Source organism: Buteo buteo, chromosome 20 (assembly GCF_964188355.1).
Source record: "Buteo buteo chromosome 20, bButBut1.hap1.1, whole genome shotgun sequence".
Taxonomy (NCBI): domain Eukaryota; kingdom Metazoa; phylum Chordata; class Aves; order Accipitriformes; family Accipitridae; genus Buteo; species Buteo buteo.
Window position 1 is genome coordinate 2,837,214 of NC_134190.1, and position 22,021 is coordinate 2,859,234.

A 22,021-nucleotide genomic window follows, 5' to 3' on the forward strand; every position below is an offset into this window, starting at 1 on the left:
AAGTTTGTCTGAGATACTGCTTCATCTTCAGTTCGCTTAAACAGTCACGTGGCATATGTGTCCTGCAGGGTTGTTATCACTGTACTCGTAGAGCATCTGCAGGTAAATACAGAGCTAAGTGTCTACAAAATAAAATGGTATGAGACCCCAGAAACATGGCTGAAATGTTTTTGTTGTATTATAACTTATTTCACCAGGCACAGTGCTGCAAGGATATTGACTATAACTGTATTTGCAGTAATTGGCAAGTGATGTTTTCATTTGTTGTCTTTAGAAGCAGTATTTTAAAATGGGATTATCCTCATTTCAGAATAGACTGGAAACTGAAGAATCGGGCTCTGGAGACATTGATGGAGAGACCGAGATTTTAAGAGTAAGTATGTATTGGTGTTTATTTCTCATTAGCATGATAAAGAGCTTTACTAGCCAGACTGTAGAAGGTCCATTTTCATTGACAGTGATACAATTTCACAATGCAAATTGTGTACATGCTTAATTCACAGCATCCGGAAATGCTTTGTAGGGAACACTGGGGGTTTCATTTCAAGATCTGAAAAGGCCTAAGTGGATGTGAGTGCGGAAGAAGTGTGAGAGAGAGGACAACAAAGAAATAATGGCAGGAGGACTTTTTAAAATGAGAAAATCCTTTTAATCTGATTTGGAGAACACAGTGAGGAGGAGAGAGATGGGAATGATACTATTCTTTGCTTTTTCAAATTTGGAGTACCTGTTCTAAAAAATAAGTATGTCTGTATGAAATATTTTATACTGCAACTTCCACTGTTGATCCATTTTGATGGTCTTTTGAACTTCCCTGTATCCTTGCCTTTGTGAAGAATTGTAACACTGTCACATCAAGGCAGAGAGAGATGCTTTGGTTAGTGAATGTTAATAAGTCTTTGGTGCACAGGAACAGAGCAGAACAGCTGGGATGATGAGCACTGGCTTAACATTTCAGCTTAGTCTGTTACTCTTAGCATTATGTGTCAACAGCCTCAAGTAAGCTTTGGTTTAAGTATTGAATTGGTGCATTGGTCTTGTGCTTTCCCTTCACAGAGAGCTGACATATCTTGAGAGACCATAGTCAGATGAGCATGGCTCTGGATTAAAAATGGGACATCTGGCTTGTTTTTCTTGCTCTGCTTCTGAGCTGTTGGATGGCAAAGGAAACATTTGGAGTGGGGATTTTTTTCTACTTCTTTTTTCTGGAGTAATTTTTTCAGAGGAGAGCCTATCTTTCCATACATCCTGCACAGAACAATGTAGCTTTTGAGGAGAAAAATAACATAAATTAGCTAGTACCTGCTGCCAGATCTGGAATTATTTTGTATGTTTTGTTTTGTTCTTGAGCCGCTTCTTCACCCATTATCTCTAGACAGTCAGCCAGATCTACTTTTACCATGTTCCTGTTGAAAATCAAAGTAGCAATCTATAAAATAGGTATTGCAGTTGCAAACAATGTGGGTTTCCATCCACTGAACCAGTCAGATATATAATGAATCAGGGGATATATTACAGTTAAGGTCAAATATTAGGAAAATGAGAAGCCAAGTGGCTGAAGATGAAGAGACATAAATGAGAAGGCTTTTACTGATCCATCTAGATGGAGTGAGAGATAATCTTCTATGCAGTCTGTGGGATGGAGCATTTCCACCCTTTGATTAGAAGCCATTTCATGAATAATACTGCAGCTTTCTGAGGAATGAGCTCCCTGGATGCCTGTCTCCTATGAACTCCAGAATGCTATAGCACTGAGGCCTCTGTTTTGCAACACAACTAGTGATATTTTTCATTCTCTCAGGCTGATTTCTGCCTCAAGACTTCTTCTCTGTTTCTTCTTTCCCCCAAAGTGCTGAATACCTTATTCCCAAGGCTCTTCAGGAGGGAGTTGGCCTGTGCTGAAAGTTAATTATCTTGCCTAATTTAGGAGACTAGCCTCTTTAGATGCCCTGTGTAGTTCTTGAGATGGGTGAGTGCTTGGAATGGCTCCCTGTAGAAGGCTCTGTTGACTGTACTGAAAATCCAAGGTGACCGTCTTCCTAAAAGAAGCCTGTAGCTGACCCTAAGTCAGAATTAAAGTGTTCTTGCCTTACAGTGCCATGCCCCAAAATTTCAAACTGTCCATGTTTGCCTGCTAATGCAATCAGTAACAAGGATGGACTTGCATGTGAGAGAGAATATTTGCAAATGTACTATTTTTTCTAAAGTAACATATTTAATTTGTTTTATTCAATTTAAATAGATCTGCTTGTGTGAACACAGACAGGCTAGAACTTTGGAGCAGAGGCCACTTTTACAACACTAAGCTGTAGCACTAAGACAGTCAGGTCTTGACTCTGAGTACAGAATCTCAGTTCTTCAGCAATAACATGAAGAAACACTTTTAAATGAGCAGAGAAAAACCCTAACTACTTCCCTCTGTTTGGTAATCCCTTGATTTCATTTTGGTGAAGTTTCTTGACATTAGGTCGATCATTGGAATACCTCTAAGGTCTTTACTGGATTACAGAGAGCTGACACAGGGTTTTTTTGGTTTTTACCTTCCTGCTTGCTGTTGCATGCCATGAGGTGGCACAATTTAGAGAGCAAGGATGGAGGAGGTCAGTGTGACCCTATACAAGGAGTGTATCTGTGAAACTAAAATTGGTTCTTAACGAAGCAGATGGGGGATGGCAGCCCAAGCTGAGAGTTTTATGAACCTGAACAGTCTGTGCGAGCTTTTCCTGTTCCATGTATATACAAATGAACCTGGCCAGGGTCGTTTCTAACAATGCTGCTGATTTATCCAGGGTCTTCCTGGGCCACCAGGCCCTCCAGGACTGCCTGGTCTTCCAGGAAAGCCAGCACCCGATGCACGTGTAGGACCTCCTGGGTCACCAGGGGAAGATGGAGCTTCTGGTGAACCAGGCCCTGAAGTGAGTATCCATTTGTGCACAAACGTTAATGTTGCTGTCTTACAACACTAAGTTCTAAGGCTTACGGTCTGTATAATTCTTAATAATATTGCAGAATATTTTTAATTGAAGAGCTTGGATTTTATGCACATTTTTTACAAGGAAAAAACAAAATAAAAGTCTAGTTAACCAAAGCACATTAATCCACAGCAGGATGTACATTTGGCAGGCAGATACTGGTGAATCTGGACCAGAATAAATAAAAAGTAGGGATGCTTTTAACAGCACTGAATAAGGCTAAGGCTAATTTTTCCTGTGGTGCTTTCAGGAGAATGAAGTTTGCTAAATAACTTACATAATCTGCAGAAAAGTTTTAGCATAAATTGAATTTTCCTCTTTCACGACCTGTCTTCCTTCTTTTTCTTCAGCTTATTCAGAAACGCTTATTCCTGTGGACATGTGAAATACAGTTCTACTGTAAAAAAGGTTGCTAAAAGTTTGAGTGTTACCTATTTGTTAATAAATCCTCAATGAAGTGTTTCTTCAGTGAAGAAAACCATTTTTTTAACACTAATCAGCTCTGTGAATCCTTTCTGGAACTGTATTTACTAATATGGCTCCCTTATTCCCCATCAACTATCTGCCAGTAGCAGTTGTTCTCAGGACTAGATTTGATCTACACATTCATGTTACCTTCAAAGTGGGTCACTGTCATGGTTTTGGCTGGGATAGAGTTAATTTACTTTCTAGTACCTGGTATAGTGTTATGTTTTCGGTTTAGCATGAGAAGAATGTTGATAACACACTGATGTTTTAGTTGTTGCTGAGCAGTACTTACACTAAGTCAAGGATTTTCAGCTTCTCCTGCCCAGCCAGCAAGAAGGCTGGAGGGGCACAAGGAGTCGGGAGGGGACACAGCCAGGACAGCTGACCCAAACTGGCCAAAGGGGTATTCCATACCGTGGGATGTCATGCCCAGTATATAAACTGGGGGGAGTTGGCCGGGGGTGGGGATCACTGCTCAGGAACTAACTGGGCATCTGTCGGTGAGTGGTGAGCAATTGCATTGTGCATCACTTGTTTTGTATATTCCAATTCTTCTATTAGTATTGTCATTTTATTATTGTTATTATTATCATTATTAGTGTCTTCCTTTCTGTTCTGCTAGACCTTTCTTATCTCAACCCACAAGTTTTACCTTTTTCCTTCCGATTCTCTCCCCCATCCCACTGGGTGGGGGGGAAGTGAGCGAGCGGCTGCGTGGTGCTTAGTTGCTGGCTGGGGTTAAACCCCGACAGGCACAATTGCTGTACCTGACCAGGTGTAAGTAGCATATATCAAGGAAGTGTATTGGTGAGACATGTTAAAGAGGAGATCTCACTGCATCTCAGCTGTGCTGGTTTTTATCAGGAGTTAATACAAAACCTAAAAAGGTGGGTACAGTAAATTTTAAGTGTCTGGCCACCGAGGTGGAAGGCAGCATCCTTTGTGCAGAGAGAAATTAAGCACCTGAAAATCTTTAAAATGGGATCCAAGAAGCACGTGCATGGGAAGCCAATGAAAACCAAGAGCTGAGGATGTATGTCCCCTGAATTAGCCAGTAGGGAAACGCTGAGAATAGCCCAAGTTTTATATATGATATCTCACTTAGAGCTGCAAGGAGGTACCTCCATCCAATACTTGAGAGCCCTGTCCTGAAAACTAGGCCTTTTCTGTCAGGAGCTGGGTCTCATACCCTCAGGCTACAAGAAAGTGTAAGCATCGCAAATTTTTGTTCACCCAAGCTTTAGGCCCTTGCAAGACGAGTGTTCACTCATCACAGGTCAGAAATCAGGGTAATTTTTGGACTTCAAAGTTTCTGAGTGTTCCTTCTTGGAATAACTTGTATCCCTATGAACCTCACTAAATTAAAGCTGTGATAAACAGAGTGCAGAAGATGTAGCAGCTGCACATGGATTATTATTTTGCTGAGCTACACACAGTTTCAGCATTTGCTCCGCTCACGTGCTTTGGCTGTGTTTTGAGTATTTGCTTGGTTATGAACTGAAACGTCCTTTTGTTTTACAATTTCACGGGTGATTGATAAGGCAGTTAGTGGTTCTGGCCTGGTAATGAGATGTTTCACTAAGGTGAAATTACCTGGTCCCACAAAAGTAGGCTCAAAAAGTAGTATTTTTCATCCAGGCTTTTCACTGACATGTTTCAGAAAAGGCCTATCTGTGTACGCAAAGGAGCTTTGACAACCATAATAGCAGTTGGAGTCCCGATCCTTAAAAATGTGTCACTGACTTAAATTTGAAAATAAATATCAAACATTTATTAAATTAGTGCATTGTAAACATTGTCCCTTGTTCTGTTATTCTTTGCTTTCTAGAAATTATCAATGGATTTTTCAATGGTTTTGTGCAGTAACTGTGGTAAGATTGTGTTCTGCATCCTCGATGGTTTTTTCTCAGTGCTATTTACAGAGTTACCCTCTGATCCAGCCACAAGGTGCACTCAGGACATGTTTGTCCTGCAGATACAGTAGCATAGGCCGGTTCTTGTAGACTCTGGAAATAGCATGGAAATAGTCAACGTTCCTCATGCAGCAGCGTGGAGCTCAGAGCCTGCCAGCCACCAAACCAACGAGGCTGCCCTGCACCGAAATTCATGCTGCTACAGCAAGAGGGACAACCTGCCCAGGCTAATTTAATGCACTCCTGACATATCCCGCAAGGAAAAGCCTTAAATGCGCCTGGAGCTCCAGTGGTGTCTCTCTCATTAAACATGTCTAAGCTGTAGGGCCTGGGTGTACTTCTGTGTTTTGGATTGCTGACCTTGTCATATCCCGATAGAGTAAAGGGATAGGGCCCAGCTGTCTGCAATGCATTTCCACCCACATCCTTGGTTTCCTCGGAAGAAAATTCTGATGACTGGGAAGGAAAGAAGTGTCTGGTCTAGAGGATGTAGAGAGCAGGACAGAAGGATGTATGGAGAGCACACTTGCCCCACTAGATGTTAGGAAACTTGCTGTTAACAACCCAAGGGCTATGATAGCAGGAAATCATTTTTCATTCTTTCCTATTCTTAATTACTCTAATCAAGGAATTAAGGCCTGAAGAGCCCATGGTTTAGTTGAAAAGAGCTGTAGGTGGACTGAGGGCAGCTCTCCGGTGTCCTGCACAGTGGCCGCACTCCCAGCACGCCTTCCCCATGCGCTGCTTATCCTGCCGTACACACGGCCTGGCGGTCCTTCCTGGGTGTTTAATGCATTGATTGCAAGGGGGAAAAATTTCCACCACCCAGCCGGTCGTTTTCAAACTCCTTTACAACATGCCAGACCCTCCCTCCCTGGCAGTGAAAGAAGAAGGAGATGAGAAGCTCGCCCATGAACACAGACCAGACCAGCACTCGATAGGTCACTGTCTTTATCACAGTACTTGACTCCAGGACAGAGCTTGCTTACTTCATTTATTTCTTTATTGTCAAGTTATTTTTTCCCTAAAACCATAAGCTTGGCTGAGAATCCATGAGATCAGTCTCATGAGACTGAGTCCTTTTTATTTGCTGTTTGGATTATGAAATTTAATATCTCTGACAAACATGTTTTCATGCTTGTGGGTTTGTTCGTTTGTAACCAAAAAGGCTAGAAACTTGTTACTTTAGTTAAAAGCGAAGATTCTGCCCTGACTGTGGGGAGAATATCCAACATTGCTAGACTTCCAATAATATTTCAAGACTACAACATTGTTAGAGAGTGATAACAAACTTGTTGAAGTGGTTTTTTTTTAAGATGTGCCATAAATGTTTCCCACTAAGTGCTGTGAGTACTTCAGACTAAGAGAACACCAAGTGCTAAAGGCCATGGCATGGCAGTAGTTTAGGCATAGGCTTCATTGTACCTTTTGTCCCACTTTAAACATGAACAGAAGTCCTTCTAGAATATGCCCTGGAAAAAGGCACAGCTTTATTACATAAATGCAGCGCCTGACCAGTCTTTCTTGTTTTCAATTAATTACTTACTTTTATTTGTATTTTAATTGTTTGAAGGTAAGCTATTTCTAGTCATATCTAGTCACTGAATGACTGGCTTAAACCAAAAAAATCACATCCTCTGGGAGATAGGAGAGTTTCAAGTGTTCTAAAAAGTCCCGCAGAGAGCTGTCGTGAAAATGCCTACTTTGGCAACGTTTCTCAGAACCACAGTATCTTCAGAATGACAGTATCCTCAGAGAATAAGTGGAGGTCTTCTGTCCTCTAATGCAGACCAATGTTGCTCCCCAATGCTAGCATATTTAAATTTATAATAATTTTTCACTAAAAAGGAGATGCTTAGCATCTTAAGGCTTACTATCAGAAGAGTCTGCTTTATGACCAGGCATATTTTCCCACAAAAGAGGATTTATTTTATAGTTTGATTCTAAAAAAATACAAAGAGAGTCTAGGATGAATAACAGAAAAGTAAAAAGATGTAAAAAAAAAAAAGATAGTAACCACATTCAGCCAATCAGCTTCAACACAAGATATAGTGATCAAAATTAATATCAACTGCTTTTCATGCTTGAGATACAAAACAAAACCAAAACGAACTTGGAGCATATCTGAAAAATAAGAAATTAAGAGACAATAACTTTAAATACATATGGTCTTTAGCCTGCCTAAGAATGGTTCATGAAGTTTGGAAGGTGGAAAATTCCCCCATAACAGCTTTAATAGAGTAGGATGGGTTGGGATAGGTTTTCATGAACTAACCGAATAGATGCAGAAGTGTGATTCTCTTAAAATAAATACATCCTTTTGGCCTCAGTTTCCCTCTCTTTTCCCATTTCTACTGATACAACAAATCATACTGGCCTTGCTGTGGCCATTATTCTCTACATCTACTGATTGTAATCAGGACAGCACTCTAAAGTAAAGAAGCCTGAAATGCTGGCATGCTGGTCAGATTTCATCTAACTGTTATGCTCCCAACAGTACTTTTTTTTTTCCTGAATCCAGAACAGATCAAATTGTATTGATGATTATGACTGCAATTTTAAGAAAATCCATTGGCAAGGCTTGTAAAGTAGACAGTAACCCTAATGCTTTATTTGCTGCATCTGACAAAGTGCAGTGTTAGATTAAAAGGTCCTCTATAATAGCATCTTCTCTATTCAAAATGTACTTTCAACATCATGACTGTGGCCGTTTCTATACCTGTAGAAGATAAAGTAATTAGAATGGTCTAGGACATTTTGTTAAAAATTTTCTGAAAGTAATAATGTAAAAAGAAGTCAAAGAAAATGGAGAAATATGTATTGATTCATCTTCTATTTTAAAGATGAATGTATTCACTGTTGTGCAACCTAGGATTCCACAAGCTATAATATTAACTACTTGTAGCCAGTCATTTTTCTGATGCAACAGAAATCATTGTTGTCCACTTTCAGGATAACTTCTGGGAAACATATCAATTAAAGAAGTAGAAGTTAAATGTTAACCAGACTACTAAAGTACATTTTCAGAAGAATCAGACCATGACGAGTCTGCAGGCTGCTGAAGGAAAACTCCAGCTATGAGCAGTACAGACCCATGCATTCCCACACTTTCAGATGACCTAAGAAACTGTAGCCCTGCTCTCCAAAGATTTGCACGCATTTGCAGACTCTGGATAAGTGAAGTGAGATCTATTCACAGCAGAAATTTTTGGATGGGAATCCTCCTTCAGTAACACATTGAAATAGTTGTGTAATTAAAAGTCTTCAGTTCCTAATTTCAGAAGACTAGCCAATTACTTGAAGTTGTGTGCAGGCTTAAGTCCTTGCTAAATCAAGAAGTTTGTGATACATCTCTTCTCATGAGAAACATCTTGGAAATGTTTGGGTAAAGGCTGCCTTTTGTAACAGGAAATACCGCTTCTCTAACTGCTCCACGGTGCATCTGATAACGATGTGATATTCATCTGATTAAATACATATTTTCTAAATGCTGCATGAAATTAAATTGCCTGATGGCATTGTATAAGGATATTTTCTATGTTGTTTTTTTTTTTAAGTAGCTCACAAATGCATGAATACACCCTGAAGTGAATAGCAAATCTCCAGGTGTTGCTTGCTAGCTACATAAGAGAGACTATTCAAAAGCTGTAAAGGAAACAAGCAATTTCAGAGCAATGAAACTTAAAATTGCTAAGCAGTATAGTGGAAAGAGTGACTGCAATTTAGAACAGTTATTGTTAGCCCAACCTCTCTTCTAATCCTCTTCTGTCTATGTCATCATGGCAAAATACAATGTGAAAATGTTTGAAACATGCTGAAAATACTTCTGATCTTTTTAATATTAAAAAGAATCTATTAGTTTTCTATCACGTACAGTGCATCCAAAGGGCAAAAACAGGGTAAAAACTAAGGAGAGCAGAGAAAATGAGGCCTTTGTGACCATTCTGAAAACAACAGAGAAAAAGAATGTTTTCTATCTCCTTCTGCAACCATTTATATCCTTCCCCAAAATAGATGAATAAATAAATGGATAAAAGATTCTCAGAGGCCAGAATACACACCTGTAAATTTAATTAAAGGCTTTCACAGCCCAATTTTAAAAACATAGGGCATGCAAATACGCATGTAACTGTTCCCTTTCTTGCATGTGTAGTTACTGTGGGCTGGACTTCAATACCTGCACTGACTGACTGGTTGACCATACAATGCCAGTTTTTCCCAGCCTGGCTGCTCACTCAAACGCATGCTAAGTCATGGATACAACGCAGGAAATTGGGTGGAGAACTAAATATATATTTTTCAAGGCAAAATTAAAGTGAGGCATCACAGAGAAAACCTGGGCCACTTTCTGACTTTGTCAATACCAGCATTTTCTCAGCTAGCTCTTGTCTGGCACTGAGGTTGCCAAAAGTGTGGACAGCTGGAGTGCATGTGGATTTCAACCCCGTCGCATCTGTAGTAGCGTTGTTAAAACCTGCTTGGATAGCACCATCATCTTGCATGCTAACATTATATTTACATTCTGTCGGTTTATATTTTTTTTATTATTTTGCAATGTTTGAGACCATTTTCTATTAAAATATATTTAAATATTGTTTTGATACAAAGCCAAACTCTCAGAAGACAAATACAAATCTTAGAACTTAATGGTGTTTGGTGCTACCTGGTGCTACACATTAGTCTTTCGTAATGCTGTATCATCAATTGGTCCAAAATACTTACAGGCATGTGCTAGGACGAGGGCTCTCACGTGGCACCTGCTTTAGATTTTCTGTCATCTACAGGGTCCTCAAGGTCCTCCTGGTCTTGATGGCATGGTTGGCCCACCAGGACAGAAGGGAGAGAAGGTAAGTTAAATTTCTGTCTTGCTCCTACTTCAGTGGAAAATCTTTGTCAATTCTAGGCTGTAAAAACCATAAATAGTTGTTCCTGCAACACAGTGTTGGCTAGCTTTAATTATTTTAATTGAATCCAGCTGCTAATGGCTTATTAAAACACATCTCAAAAGGCATATTCAGAAATCCAGAATTCCCTATTGGGTACAGTCTCATTTTCTGCAGCATGCAATATTCAAAATGCAACATGAGCTACTCTGTTGTGATGTGCCAGTAAAAAGCCAGTCATGACTGGACTTACGCAGGTGAGTTTGTAGGGGGAAAGAAAGAACTCCAGCGAGTCCAGACTAGTGTGACAGCATATTCCCTGCAGAACGCACCCTCTGATGTGTGGGTATATCAGGGCAACTGGGATTACTGAAGTTTGGATTCCATGGACCACTGACACATCGAGTGTTGTACACTTCTGCAGCAGCCAGTAATTCTCTTAATTGCCGACTAGTGCACTGCTGCTGCCCCAGCGACGATGTCCCACCCCCACATTAGTGGCAGTTCCTGCCTTCTCTCACCCCTTGATGAGACATTTCAGCATTCTAACCTGGCAGCAAAGGGTTACGTAGTTTTCTGTTGACTTGCTGCTCTGGTTGGCTTCATGCATGATCAGATGAGCGTTATGGCCAGCAAAAAGTGAGGAGTGGGGAATACGTAAATGAAAGCAAGGGATCGTAACATCCAGCAGATAGATTTTCTTGTGTTGCCATAGAATGAAAAACTGCATATTGCAAAATTGCCACTCTTTTTAAGTTTCCCTGAATTACTGCATCCATTTCTTTTTGCACCCCACTTCAAGAAGGATGTGGAGAAGACAGAGACGGAGCAGCAGAGGGCTATGGAGATGGCCAGGGGCCTTGAGTACATGACTGATGAGGAGAGGCTGAAGGGGGCCAAACCATTTAATCTGGCAAAAAGGAGACAAAGGCATGGCCAACAGATAGAAAGATATAATTATAACCCTTTAATGAAAGCTAGGGCGTCCGCATTTGAAATACTGAATCCGTTTTTTTGCACCTCACTTCAAGAAGGATGTGGAGAAGACAGACACAAAGACTACAGGAGAATTTCATCCTCCAGTGAGCTTCTGTGCCACACTTCATGCACAAGAACTTGGAAGTAGATTCCCAAGTGTATATTGAAAGCTCGCATACTGTAAGGGAAATGAAAAGGCAAGTCCTAAATGGCCAGAATATTGATAATTATTCATTTATTTTTTAAACCACAAGATTTTTTTATAAATATCCTCTGGAGACTGAAGGATCTGAGTTGTGATTTCAAAAGCCTGAGGGTGGTAAAACTGCAGCACACATGGGAACTAGCAGCTATCCAGAAAATGCAGTATGTATGTTACAAAGCAGGCATCCAAAACTTCTGTTCATTGTAATCAGTGGTACATGTTTTACATAAAGGAGTCTAAGAATAGAAAGAAGTCTAGCTGAAGTAAACTGAACCTGAATCACATATTATAGGAAGAGACTGATGTGGGAAGGGAAGTAATTGGAATAAAAAATTAAAATCTCAAAAAGGGCATAATCCTCAAAGAAAAGGACAAAACCTCAAATGTTTTGCCTCACTGAGCCTGTTTTCTGCATTGTGTATATTGATAAAAGTTTAATTAGAAATGAAGCACTATATATTTGCACCTGCTCAATACAATCCCCAGCACCTTGGGATAATAGTATTTTTCCATTTCTACTATTCATTTTTGTCTGAAAACCTTGATTTAGTCTATATTGCAATATCTATTTTTCATCATTATTCCCAATTAATTCAGGGAAGATTACAGGGAGAAACTGCAGGATGCACTGAAAGTAAAGTAAGTTTGTTCCTTGGAGTGAAATTTTATGTGGCTTTTTGCCATTACTTTTGGACGAAAACATTGTTATCATTTTACACCTGATGCTTACTCATTTTTTTCAGACTTTACTCAAGCAATATTTCTGTTGAATGAGTAAGGACAGGAGGTTGCTAATACAACGACTAATTCCACTAGATTCAGTGCAATTTGGAAAAGAAGTATTTGCATGCCATGACTTTCTGTCTATTCCATGAACTAGAAGTGGAAAAAACAGTGTCTAAGTATATAAAAGCAAATCAAATATCTCGATTGCTGCAGATGAGCCTTAAAATCATAGTAGTCATCATGTCCTTTGGAAGAGTGCCCTAGACAACTTGTGTGGGATCAGTTTCTGCTTCTGTTACATCCCATGAGAGTTTTGACATTCAAGTTCAGAAGCATGAGGATGTGACCTGCAATGCTTAATTCTGAGTGCTCCAGACCTTTAAAATCTGTGGCAATAATTGAAATACAAGATTGCATCCTGTCTGCATACCAGACCAGAAGTATTCATTTGTTATTATAACTCCTGAATTACAGATTGTTTTCTTTTTAACTAAGAGATCTGATGTTTCATGTACAGGACACTATGACATCAAATTAAGCAACACAGAAATCTGTGGGTATTTTAATTAAGCAAAAATATCATAAATGTGTTTTTGTGGCCTGTCTAATGCTTTTACTGTAAGTAATTAGGATCGGTTTTCTGTTACAGGGTGATCAAGGTCTTCCTGGTTCCACTGGTCCGAAGGTAAAAAAAAGGGTCTTTATACGATAACAGTATCACTCTGTTGTGATATACAATATCAGTATACAGCACGTTACTGAAAAGGGCTGAGAAGTCTAAAAGATTATTATTGTGAAACCTAATGAAGTTAGGCTTCTCAGCTGGCCAAAGTACTTCTCTAAGAAGTGTGGCCAGGAGGTCAAGGGAGGTGATCCTTCCCTGTACTCGACTTTTGTGAGACCCCACCTGCAGTACTGCCTTTAGCTCTGGGGCCCCCAGCATAGGAAAGACGTGGACCTGCTCGAGCGGGTCCAGAGGAGGGTCACGAAGATGATTAGGGGGATGCCCCATCCCTGGCAGTGTCCAAGGCCAGGTTGGATGGGGCTTGGAGCAACCTGGTCTGGTGGAAGGTGTCCCTGCCCATGGCAGGGGGGTTGGAACTGGATGATCTTGAAGGTCCCTTCCAACCCAAACCATTCTGTGAGTCTGTGATTGTACTTACTTGCATCTACTTCTGCATGTTCAGTATACCAATAGACTGACCTTTTATTTTAGGGTGATACTGGAATCACTGGGTCAATAGGCCCCAAAGGAGAAGCTGGTGCTGTTGGGTCTCCTGGGAAACCCGGACCACCAGGACCTCCTGGGCCCCCTGGGCCCCCTGGACCTCCTGGACCCCCAGGACTGAGCTACAGTTTGGGATTTGAGGTATTTTGCTATTATGGGGTTTGCTGTAGCTATGGTTCTACTTCCTTTAGAGGAGGGACAGGGTAATCACCTGTGTATTTCGCAGCTATTTAAGGCTGAATTGATGACAGATAGAGCCATTTGATCTAGACTGAAATTTGCCTAGGAGTAGCCAAAATTCTTTCTACATTTCACCATCTAATTGGCCATGCTTAGGCCAGGTAAGGAATGCATTTCTTTGGGCAATTTTGATGAAACTATTCAGTAGTAACAGTGTTCAGATGCTGGGTTTGATGCTTATATCATTGCTAATATAAAATACTCAAATACTGTACTACAAGGGAAAATTTATTTAGCACTTTTTTTCATGTAAATAATTTAGAGCAATAATCAAAATATACACAGATTGCTGACAGTATTCATTAAACTCGAACTGCAGGTCCCCCTTAAGCTATGACTTTTCCCATGCTGTCATTCTTCAGGCCACAAGTTTAGTTTAGGCATGTCACTTATGTAATGTGTAAATAGAGAGACAGATGTTGGACATTTCTGACCTCATGGTCTCTTCTACTCAGAAGAAAAATGTTCTATAAAAAAAAGTTTTTAAATTGCAGATGCTACTCTTTCTGCTTCTGAAAATAATACCTTCATCACTTTAAAATATAAGATGTGGCCAGCTCAAGCTGAGTTTAACATGTCATTTGAGAACTGCTTGTTTAGATGATCTTTTTGGAGCAGAAAGTGGCTTTCCAGTAGAGAAAGGCAAAGGGAGCACACTCAGGTTCAAGAATTAGAGCTGCTGCATTAACATCTTTGTGAAGAGAGGTTGACAAATTGCCTACATCAATATTCACATATGAGTCTTCCCTTTTTTTCTTTTTCCATGCATTTTTCATTTCTAATTCAGCTGTTTGGCTCAGGAAAGTCTTTCCAGAGTTGTCTTTTTTTATGTCTTGGAATATAATACAAATTTGCATAGGAACTGAGGGCAGTTTCATCAAAGAAGTAAGCAATGTTTGACCAAAACTACTGGCCATCTGTAGAACTGCTGCAGTCAACTGCTGGTGTTTAAAAGATACCGGTTTACTTACACATATTTCTCCTAGTATCTACATTACCCCTTTAGTATTTCTCTTTTCTTTAGAGGCACTTTGAGTACTCCAAGTACAGAGGTGACTACTAATGCTTGTTTAAAGTCACATTCTGATTTCTGATGTCTGACTAAATAATACTGTACTATATAAAATACTGGTTAATAATGTCACTGATGTCAGCGGATTTCAGTGCGACAAAAAAATCTCTCCAGCAGTTCACAAGTTCTTAATTGCTGGCCCTGCAGTTGTTAGCAAGGAACAGCATAAAGTCTAAGCATACAAACACTCCATCGCATTAACATAGGCACTATAAAGGCTGGTACAGAGTCTCCCCTGAATAAATACGTACTTGTCTCAGAATGAGATAGGGACTACTGGTAAGCCACATCTTCATCCTAGGCCTGGTCCAAGTTTTGGCCCAGGACGATGGCTTCTCTGACTTAGAGCCATCTTCTGCAACCCTTGGGGATCCAGCGTTAAGAGATTCTCCACTCTTCCCCACCCATTCACACTATTTGAGTAGAAGCCAACTTTGCCTCATTGTCCCACCAAAGGGTTCTTCTGCAGGTAGGTACTTAGGACCAAACTCTGCCACTTCTGATACCTAATTAGTCTCAGAGGAGCAAAGTTAGTAGATGAGCAGGAGAGAGTGAAACCTAGAAGTCCCCTCTTTTATGGACACAAACACAGAAGGATCCCAGGTCTAACTGCAGCAACAATATCTTGACTGGCTTCATCTTGAACTTCATCTAGTCCAAACAGAATTGGCATGATTCTCGTTTCCCTGAGAGGAATACTACTGTTAACAGGCTTCCTAGTTCTAGCTGATCTTTTGGATGCCCACCCCTGCCATCTGTTAAGGCAGCACCATGGTCTGCCAGTTCGTTAGGGCAACACTACCTTTTGGTTGGCAGTCTGTTTATCGCTGTAAGGCTGTTTCTGCAAAACATTCCTGCTAGCACTCGTTAGCATCTGTTGTCAGCTATGTGCAAAAACCAAATGGCATGGGGTTTGCTGGCACTTATGCTTGCCAAAAGAACAGTTTGAGCTGCAGAAGGTACCTGGTAAACCCATTAAAAACATGCAGATGTCAAAAGCGATGGTGTGTTATATAAAGCAGGCATCAAGCACTCTCTTAAAGGGAAAAATAATTGGCACAGTGGAGGCAAGGGAAAGAGGGACTCAGAAACACAGCTTGTGGTCTACCCTAAGTAGCAGCTGGTTAAACAGGCCAAACAGAATATCAGCAGATTTTCTGTTTGTATTTGATACACTTATAGCTGATGGAGGAGCAAAATGAAAGTCTGAATAACATTCAGTCTCAGGTGAAGTTACACGAAAGGACTTGAGCCAACCTGGTGACTCAATGTCTCCCACCTTGGTCCCCGAAAGGCAGGACCCAGTTCCAGCTGTGCACTCCTTCTGCTTCTCTTGTTCTTGCTCTCATGGAGTTGATGGAAAAGGGCAAAAGAACAAGATCTCTCTTTTTGACTGGAGTCAGATCAATTGATGTTTTCCATAACTTCGGCATTAGGCTGTCATTCCATAGTAGCTTAACCTGATCTAATAGGTCTTCCACCCTTTCCCTTACACCATCTCCAGGGTGCATCAGACCTATGGTAATCTGAGCCATTTCAAGTCCCCAACTGGCAGAAAGCTAAGTGGGCAAGGAGTATGAGTCCTCTAAACATGATAAGCTGATACAAGGGCTTGTTGTCACTAGGAGGTGGAGATTCTGCTTTGCTCCTGCTTCTCCTCCCATCTGCAGCCATTCCCGGCACATGAGTGCCCTTCACATGCACTAACATCCAGTGTTCCACCAATCCTTCCACAAGCCAATTTGATTTACTCACATTTTAGAGAACCATCCTACCCCCAAAAAAGTAATGTATTTTCTGCCATTTTAGTGATTTAAAGTGGCTCACAGGAAAGTGAGAGGATTCAACACATGGCACTGATGTTGAAAATGAAGGCTGTATGGCTGTGAGCAGGGAAGTGGAGTGAAGAAAGATCAAGATTTTCCTTTTTCAGAAAAAGGAAACAACCCAGCACAGCTGCATTTAAAACTGCAGCTAAAAGCAAGTGAGCAGTTTCCTGCTGGCATGATTCATTCAGATGGTTTGAAGCACAATCTGACAAGTTCTAGATTAGGCACAAGGCAAGGGATAGGAACATATAGCTGGAATGGTGCTGGTGGTAAAACAGATAATTGTGGCTGCCTGCAATTTTATTTCTTCGGCTGCTTTGGAACCGGCAGCTCCTGGTTCTGCCATGGATTTGGAATGTCGCTGTCAGAACAACGAGAGCTGGAGGGAGGTTGCTGCTCTCTGTGTAGTCTCCTTTTGAACCCCTAGAAAATCTCCTCAGGAAATAGGGATGCTGCTCTCGAGGTCTTCCACTTCACAGAGATCTTTCTGAAGTCAGCAGAGTGCCACAGCAGTGGTCAGTGGGCTGGAGCCCATGACCTGGGAGGAAAGACTCGAGGAACTGGGCTTGCTTAGTCTGGAGAAAGCGTAAGTGTTTTAGCAGCCTTCTGATACCTAAAAGGAGGTTATTGAGAAGACACACAGCCAGGATACTTACAGTGGTGCACAGCGTGATGAGCAACAACAATCATAAATTGAAAGGGAAGGTTCTGACTTGATATGAGTGAAATATTTTTCACCTTGATGACAGCCAAGCGTTGGGACAGGTGCTTGGAGAGGCTGCAGAACATCCGTCTCTAGAGGATTCCAAGACCTGAGGGGACAAAGCCCTGAGCAACCTGATTTGATTTCAGTGTTGACACTGCTTTCAACAGGAGGTTGGACTAGGTCACCTCTGACACCCCTCCCAACATAATTAATTCTACAATTTTGTGATTGATAGAACTTTTTTTTTTCTGCTCAATTTCATTTCAGTAAGCTGTATTTTAGGCAAGAGTTCAGCATTCAACTGTGAGAATTAGGAAGGACCTTTATTTTTTTAATTATGATTGCTGCTCTTAACAAACTGCCTGCAAGTTCTCCCTGCCTTAAATCAATTACGTAATGCCTTCCTAGTCATTACAGTATTTCAGTAGCCAGGTGGCAGGTAAATGCTAAAGAAAAAAATACTGCTCCAGCATGCTTAAACATAGCACATACTTAAAATTGTGATGCTATCTCACTTCTGCCTGATAGTGTCCAACCTGAAGTGCTGGAGAAATGGTGTCAAACTGGCAAGACTGTAAAGACCAGAGTTTCTGTAAGGAAGATCAACTTGTCCTTGTTGCATTTGAGTGGAGCCTGTCTCCAGAACATCATGCATTGGTCAAAAAAAGGTTAATGAGAGAAGATAAAAATATTTGTGTTCAGTAGCTTTCCAGTTTTTTACAGGACTCCAGAAAACAGAGCAGTTGAAAAAAAAAAAAAAAAAAGATAAATTCTTAAATCCTGTAGCATTTTTTCTCTTCCATTAGGATATGGAAGGATCAGGTAGCATTGGCCTGTTAAGTGAATCCAGAATTCCAGGATCAAGAGGGCCAAAGGTAAGTGGATGTTTTGGGGGAGGGGAGTGTTGTTTGCTGTTGGGTTTGCGTTTTGGTTTGGTTTGGGTTTGGTTTTTTTTCAAAAACAGAAGTGTCTTCCTCTCTGCTTTTTGGAAGTGTGTAGCCCCAGTCAGCTATAGATTTGGAGTCACTGCACTGCACTGGATTCAGTTGCTCTAGAATGACATTACAATAACCGTGTTCTCCGAAGAATCTGAATGGTATTTCTCTGATACCTGGTTAGCTGATGACTTTCAGATTCTGCTCTGGTATATTTTTGACAGATTAAAGGATGAAATAGAGTGGTTTGCATTATCTAGCCCTCTATTTCTTGTTTTACCCTAGTAGATGCTGTTCTTGCATATGAAGATGAATTACATACACTGATAAAACTGAAATGTTATAGTTTGACGATCAAATGTGCATAATCTGAAATACCACTTAAACTAAAAAAATGTTCGCAGTAGTGTGGAAGCAATGTCCTGGAGGAAGGGATGTTTTTTCCTCCATCACCTTGTCTCAGGAGATTTTTGCTAGTGTGGGCTGCTTTAAAACACCAAGTAGGGAAAAGGGAATACAATGATCACCACTTACCAGATCATTTGGATTTATCTTCATTCTCAGCAATAACATCAAAACTGCAGCCTATGGTGCCTTCCCCAAAGCAGGCAATTACCCAGCATTCCTCCTCCCAGAGCTGCCTGCACTCTTCTAATTTGATCCTCAGAAGTCCTGCCCCTGTGCACACTCTGAAAGAAATATTCAAACTTCCAAAGCATAGCTGTGAAAGAATAAGTCTTTTTGCCCAAGTTTGGAGAAAGTGCTGCTGATGGTGATCTTGGGTTATGGTAGATGCCAGATTGAATACTAGGCAACAGTGCACCATCACTGCAAATAAGGCAAGCCCTGTGCTGGAATACATCAGGAAGAGCATTGCCAACAGATACAGAGTTGTTACCTTTATAGCCCTTTAGTCAGGGTTAGTGAGGATGCATTGAAATACTGCATCCATATTTTTTTTCACCCCACTTCAAGAAGGATGTGGAGAAGGCAGAGACAGTCCAGCAGACAGCAGTACAGATGGCATGGGGACTTGAGTACATGACCGGTGAGGAGAGGCCGAAGGAGCTCAAATGGTTTAGTCTGGCAAAAAGGAGACAAAGGCATGATCTAATAGCTGCTTACAAGTCTTTGAGGGGCAATTGCAAATATGATGAAGCCAAACTGTTACTCATAGTGCCAGGTGGTGCAACAAGGGACAGTGTTCACAATTTGCAACTTGAGATGTTCAGGCTAAACCTTAGGAGAAACCTGCTCGCTGGGAGGTTGGTGCAGAACTGGGGCAATTTGCCCAGGGAGGTTGTGGAAGGTGCGTTCTTGGGAGTTTTCAAGACTTTGCTGGACATTGACGTGACTGACCTGATCCAGAGCTGGCGATGGTTCTGCTTCAAGGGGGGGACTGGATTCGATGGCCTCCAGAGGCCCTGTACAACCCTGTTTCTATGATTCCATGAATCATTGGAAATGAACTGAACGCTGGAGACAGGAGCAAGTTTGAGCAGCTCTTCACTGTGCTGGTTTAAAGTACTAGTAACCGTGAGTCACTGAAGTTATAGCTGACTCAGTTTAATATGTTGGAGTCCTTTGCCCCCTCTTATATCTTTTCCCAGATGCTAAAGAAGTGGCACAAAAAAAAACAGTTACAAAAATAAGAATAGAATTCATTAGCTGAAACCAGCTAGTGTCCAAAATGAGATGTCCAAAACCAGTGCCAAAATTGCCCATTCTGACCTGCCTAAATGACAGCCTTACTCTCAGGTTTGGTTTTATAACAGGCATTGTTTCCAAGTCACTCAGCTATAAATACTGAAAAAATGTCTTATTACAGCTGAACAAAATCCTGGAATTTTGTTTTCCTGTTACTATTTAGTCACTCCACAAAGTTTGAGTCAGTAAAGAAGGCACATAGGAACTTTCCTGTAACCATGAAAAACCATCCTTACTGGTACTGCATGAAAGCATTGTGAGCCACTTACTTACTTACACCGTATGACAACTCCAGAGGTTCCTGATTGTGTTTAAGTGAAAACAGAGTATATGCTTCTAAGAGGGCTGTAACTCAAAGCAGCTGCTAGGAAATAAATTACATTTATCTGCACTATATTTGTATCTGTTGAAATTTTTTATTAATCTTTTATGAGAAAGTAGTGGTTATGTTTTGAAGGAGAAGTATCAAATTTATTTTGTCTGTAGGCTCAGCTATCATTTCCAGGGTTTCTATTCTCTTTCTTCCACAGATCAGTGTGAAGTTTTGTTGGTGTTTGGTTTATTAGTGTCTTGTCCTCATATTCCAGATGGAAGACAATCACTTTGTTGAATTTTTTTTTCCATTTAGCTTTCTAAAATGATCAATAATGAACTGTTGTTCATTTTGCCATCAAAGGGTTATAATTGTACTTTACAACTGATGTCACCGTATAAAGACAAGAGAGGAATTTGCGTCCCCATATGTTTGTCTCAGGCTACTTTTAAACCTAGCAAGACAATGCCATGTTGCCTCTGACCTGGTAACATATCTTAATTTTAGCCAAGGAGGCAAATTCAAAAAATTGTAAGCAATTGAAAGCAATCCTTTGCAGCAAATGCACTTGGACAATTTTATTTCTAATATTTTCTAAAAATGTGTATAGTATGCAGTGACAAGATAAAGTTGTCTTTGTAAGAAGAAAAATCTTTAGATCTTTGCATGATAATACAGAGCAAGGTAGTATTTAATAGAACAACAAATCTAAAACAATGCTTACATTTTATTACTCTGTGTTGATGCTACCGGTCTCCAACATTGTTTTTGTAACAGTTGTGGTTATGAATCAGTTTTTTTCCAGAGAAAATTTATTATGAAGTGCTGTGTGGATTTACCAGTAAATTCAGTGTAATTTTATAGGGTTCTGCAGGAAGACATGGACAGCGTGGGCCGTTAGGACCAAAGGTACCCTATGTGACAAGGAACACTTGAAAGCTAACCTATTTTGCTTTGGCATATCTTTTTTATTTCTATATTCCCAGCATTTGCCTTAACAAAACAGCTTTGGTTTAACGTTCGTATACTGACTAAGTATGGGACAAATATTGTTTCATTTACACTGGGTATCCACCCAGAATGTGTATTAATAGAATTATTGCACATCCACACCAGAACAGTGAGTAAATACCAGCTGGGCCGTTACATTCCAAGGCACTTGGTGTCACATGGCATTTTTGTTTAATATTTTTAGGACATTTGGCAGTTTCTCTTTGTCGCTCTTTTATACATAATTCTGGTTTCAAAGAGGTTACATGTATGCTGCTGAAAGAGAAAGCTGCAGGAAGGGACCTGCTGACATGATCCCAGAAAGTGATAGGGAAACATTCTGGAAGGTGCTGGGGGGGAGAAGGGAGATGTCATGACTACTTTGCCTTGGTTTTCATTTGAGCTCAGTAGTGACTGAATTTTTCCACTTTGATGCTGCTATTGATTAAGTAAGCCATGAGGAAAAAATGGAGAGGTGAAAAATCAGAGGAAAAAAAGGGCAGATTCACAGAATGGGGCCTTAGACTGGAAGAGGCTTTTTCTATTCCTATGTAAATCTCGAGGAGCACTCAGGTTAATAGTACGGCATGACAGCACCATTTCATCACCTTCAACGTGGAGTTAAAGAAATTCTAAGTCTTCATTGCCCTGGGAAATGATAGCAACATTGAGAGAGAAGGAAATTTAAAAAATAGGTGGGGGCCCCCATCCTCTCTTCCTAAAATTTACACCTGAACACACAGAATGGGTCACTGACTACCCCGAAAGCCCCTTGCCAGCAATAACTGCATGCGTCTGCTTCATAGAACAACAGCAATCAAAGATCTGGCCAGTCCCCGATGTCTAGAGCCTATGG

At 40.6% G+C, this 22,021-nt stretch overlaps 1 protein-coding gene across 3 annotated transcripts in view; it reads left to right on the plus strand.

Moving 5' to 3' along the window:
- Positions 1-22,021, plus strand: part of COL15A1 (collagen type XV alpha 1 chain) — a 155,366-nt gene that overhangs the window by 79,987 nt on the left and 53,358 nt on the right. For all 3 annotated transcript variants that reach the window (XM_075052255.1, XM_075052254.1, XM_075052256.1), the window contains exons 12-18: positions 311-373; positions 2,790-2,915; positions 10,138-10,200; positions 12,795-12,830; positions 13,362-13,514; positions 18,027-18,095; positions 21,040-21,084. In XM_075052255.1, coding sequence (XP_074908356.1) covers positions 311-373; positions 2,790-2,915; positions 10,138-10,200; positions 12,795-12,830; positions 13,362-13,514; positions 18,027-18,095; positions 21,040-21,084 — 555 coding nt within the window. The remainder of the gene's footprint in view (positions 1-310; positions 374-2,789; positions 2,916-10,137; positions 10,201-12,794; positions 12,831-13,361; positions 13,515-18,026; positions 18,096-21,039; positions 21,085-22,021) is intronic.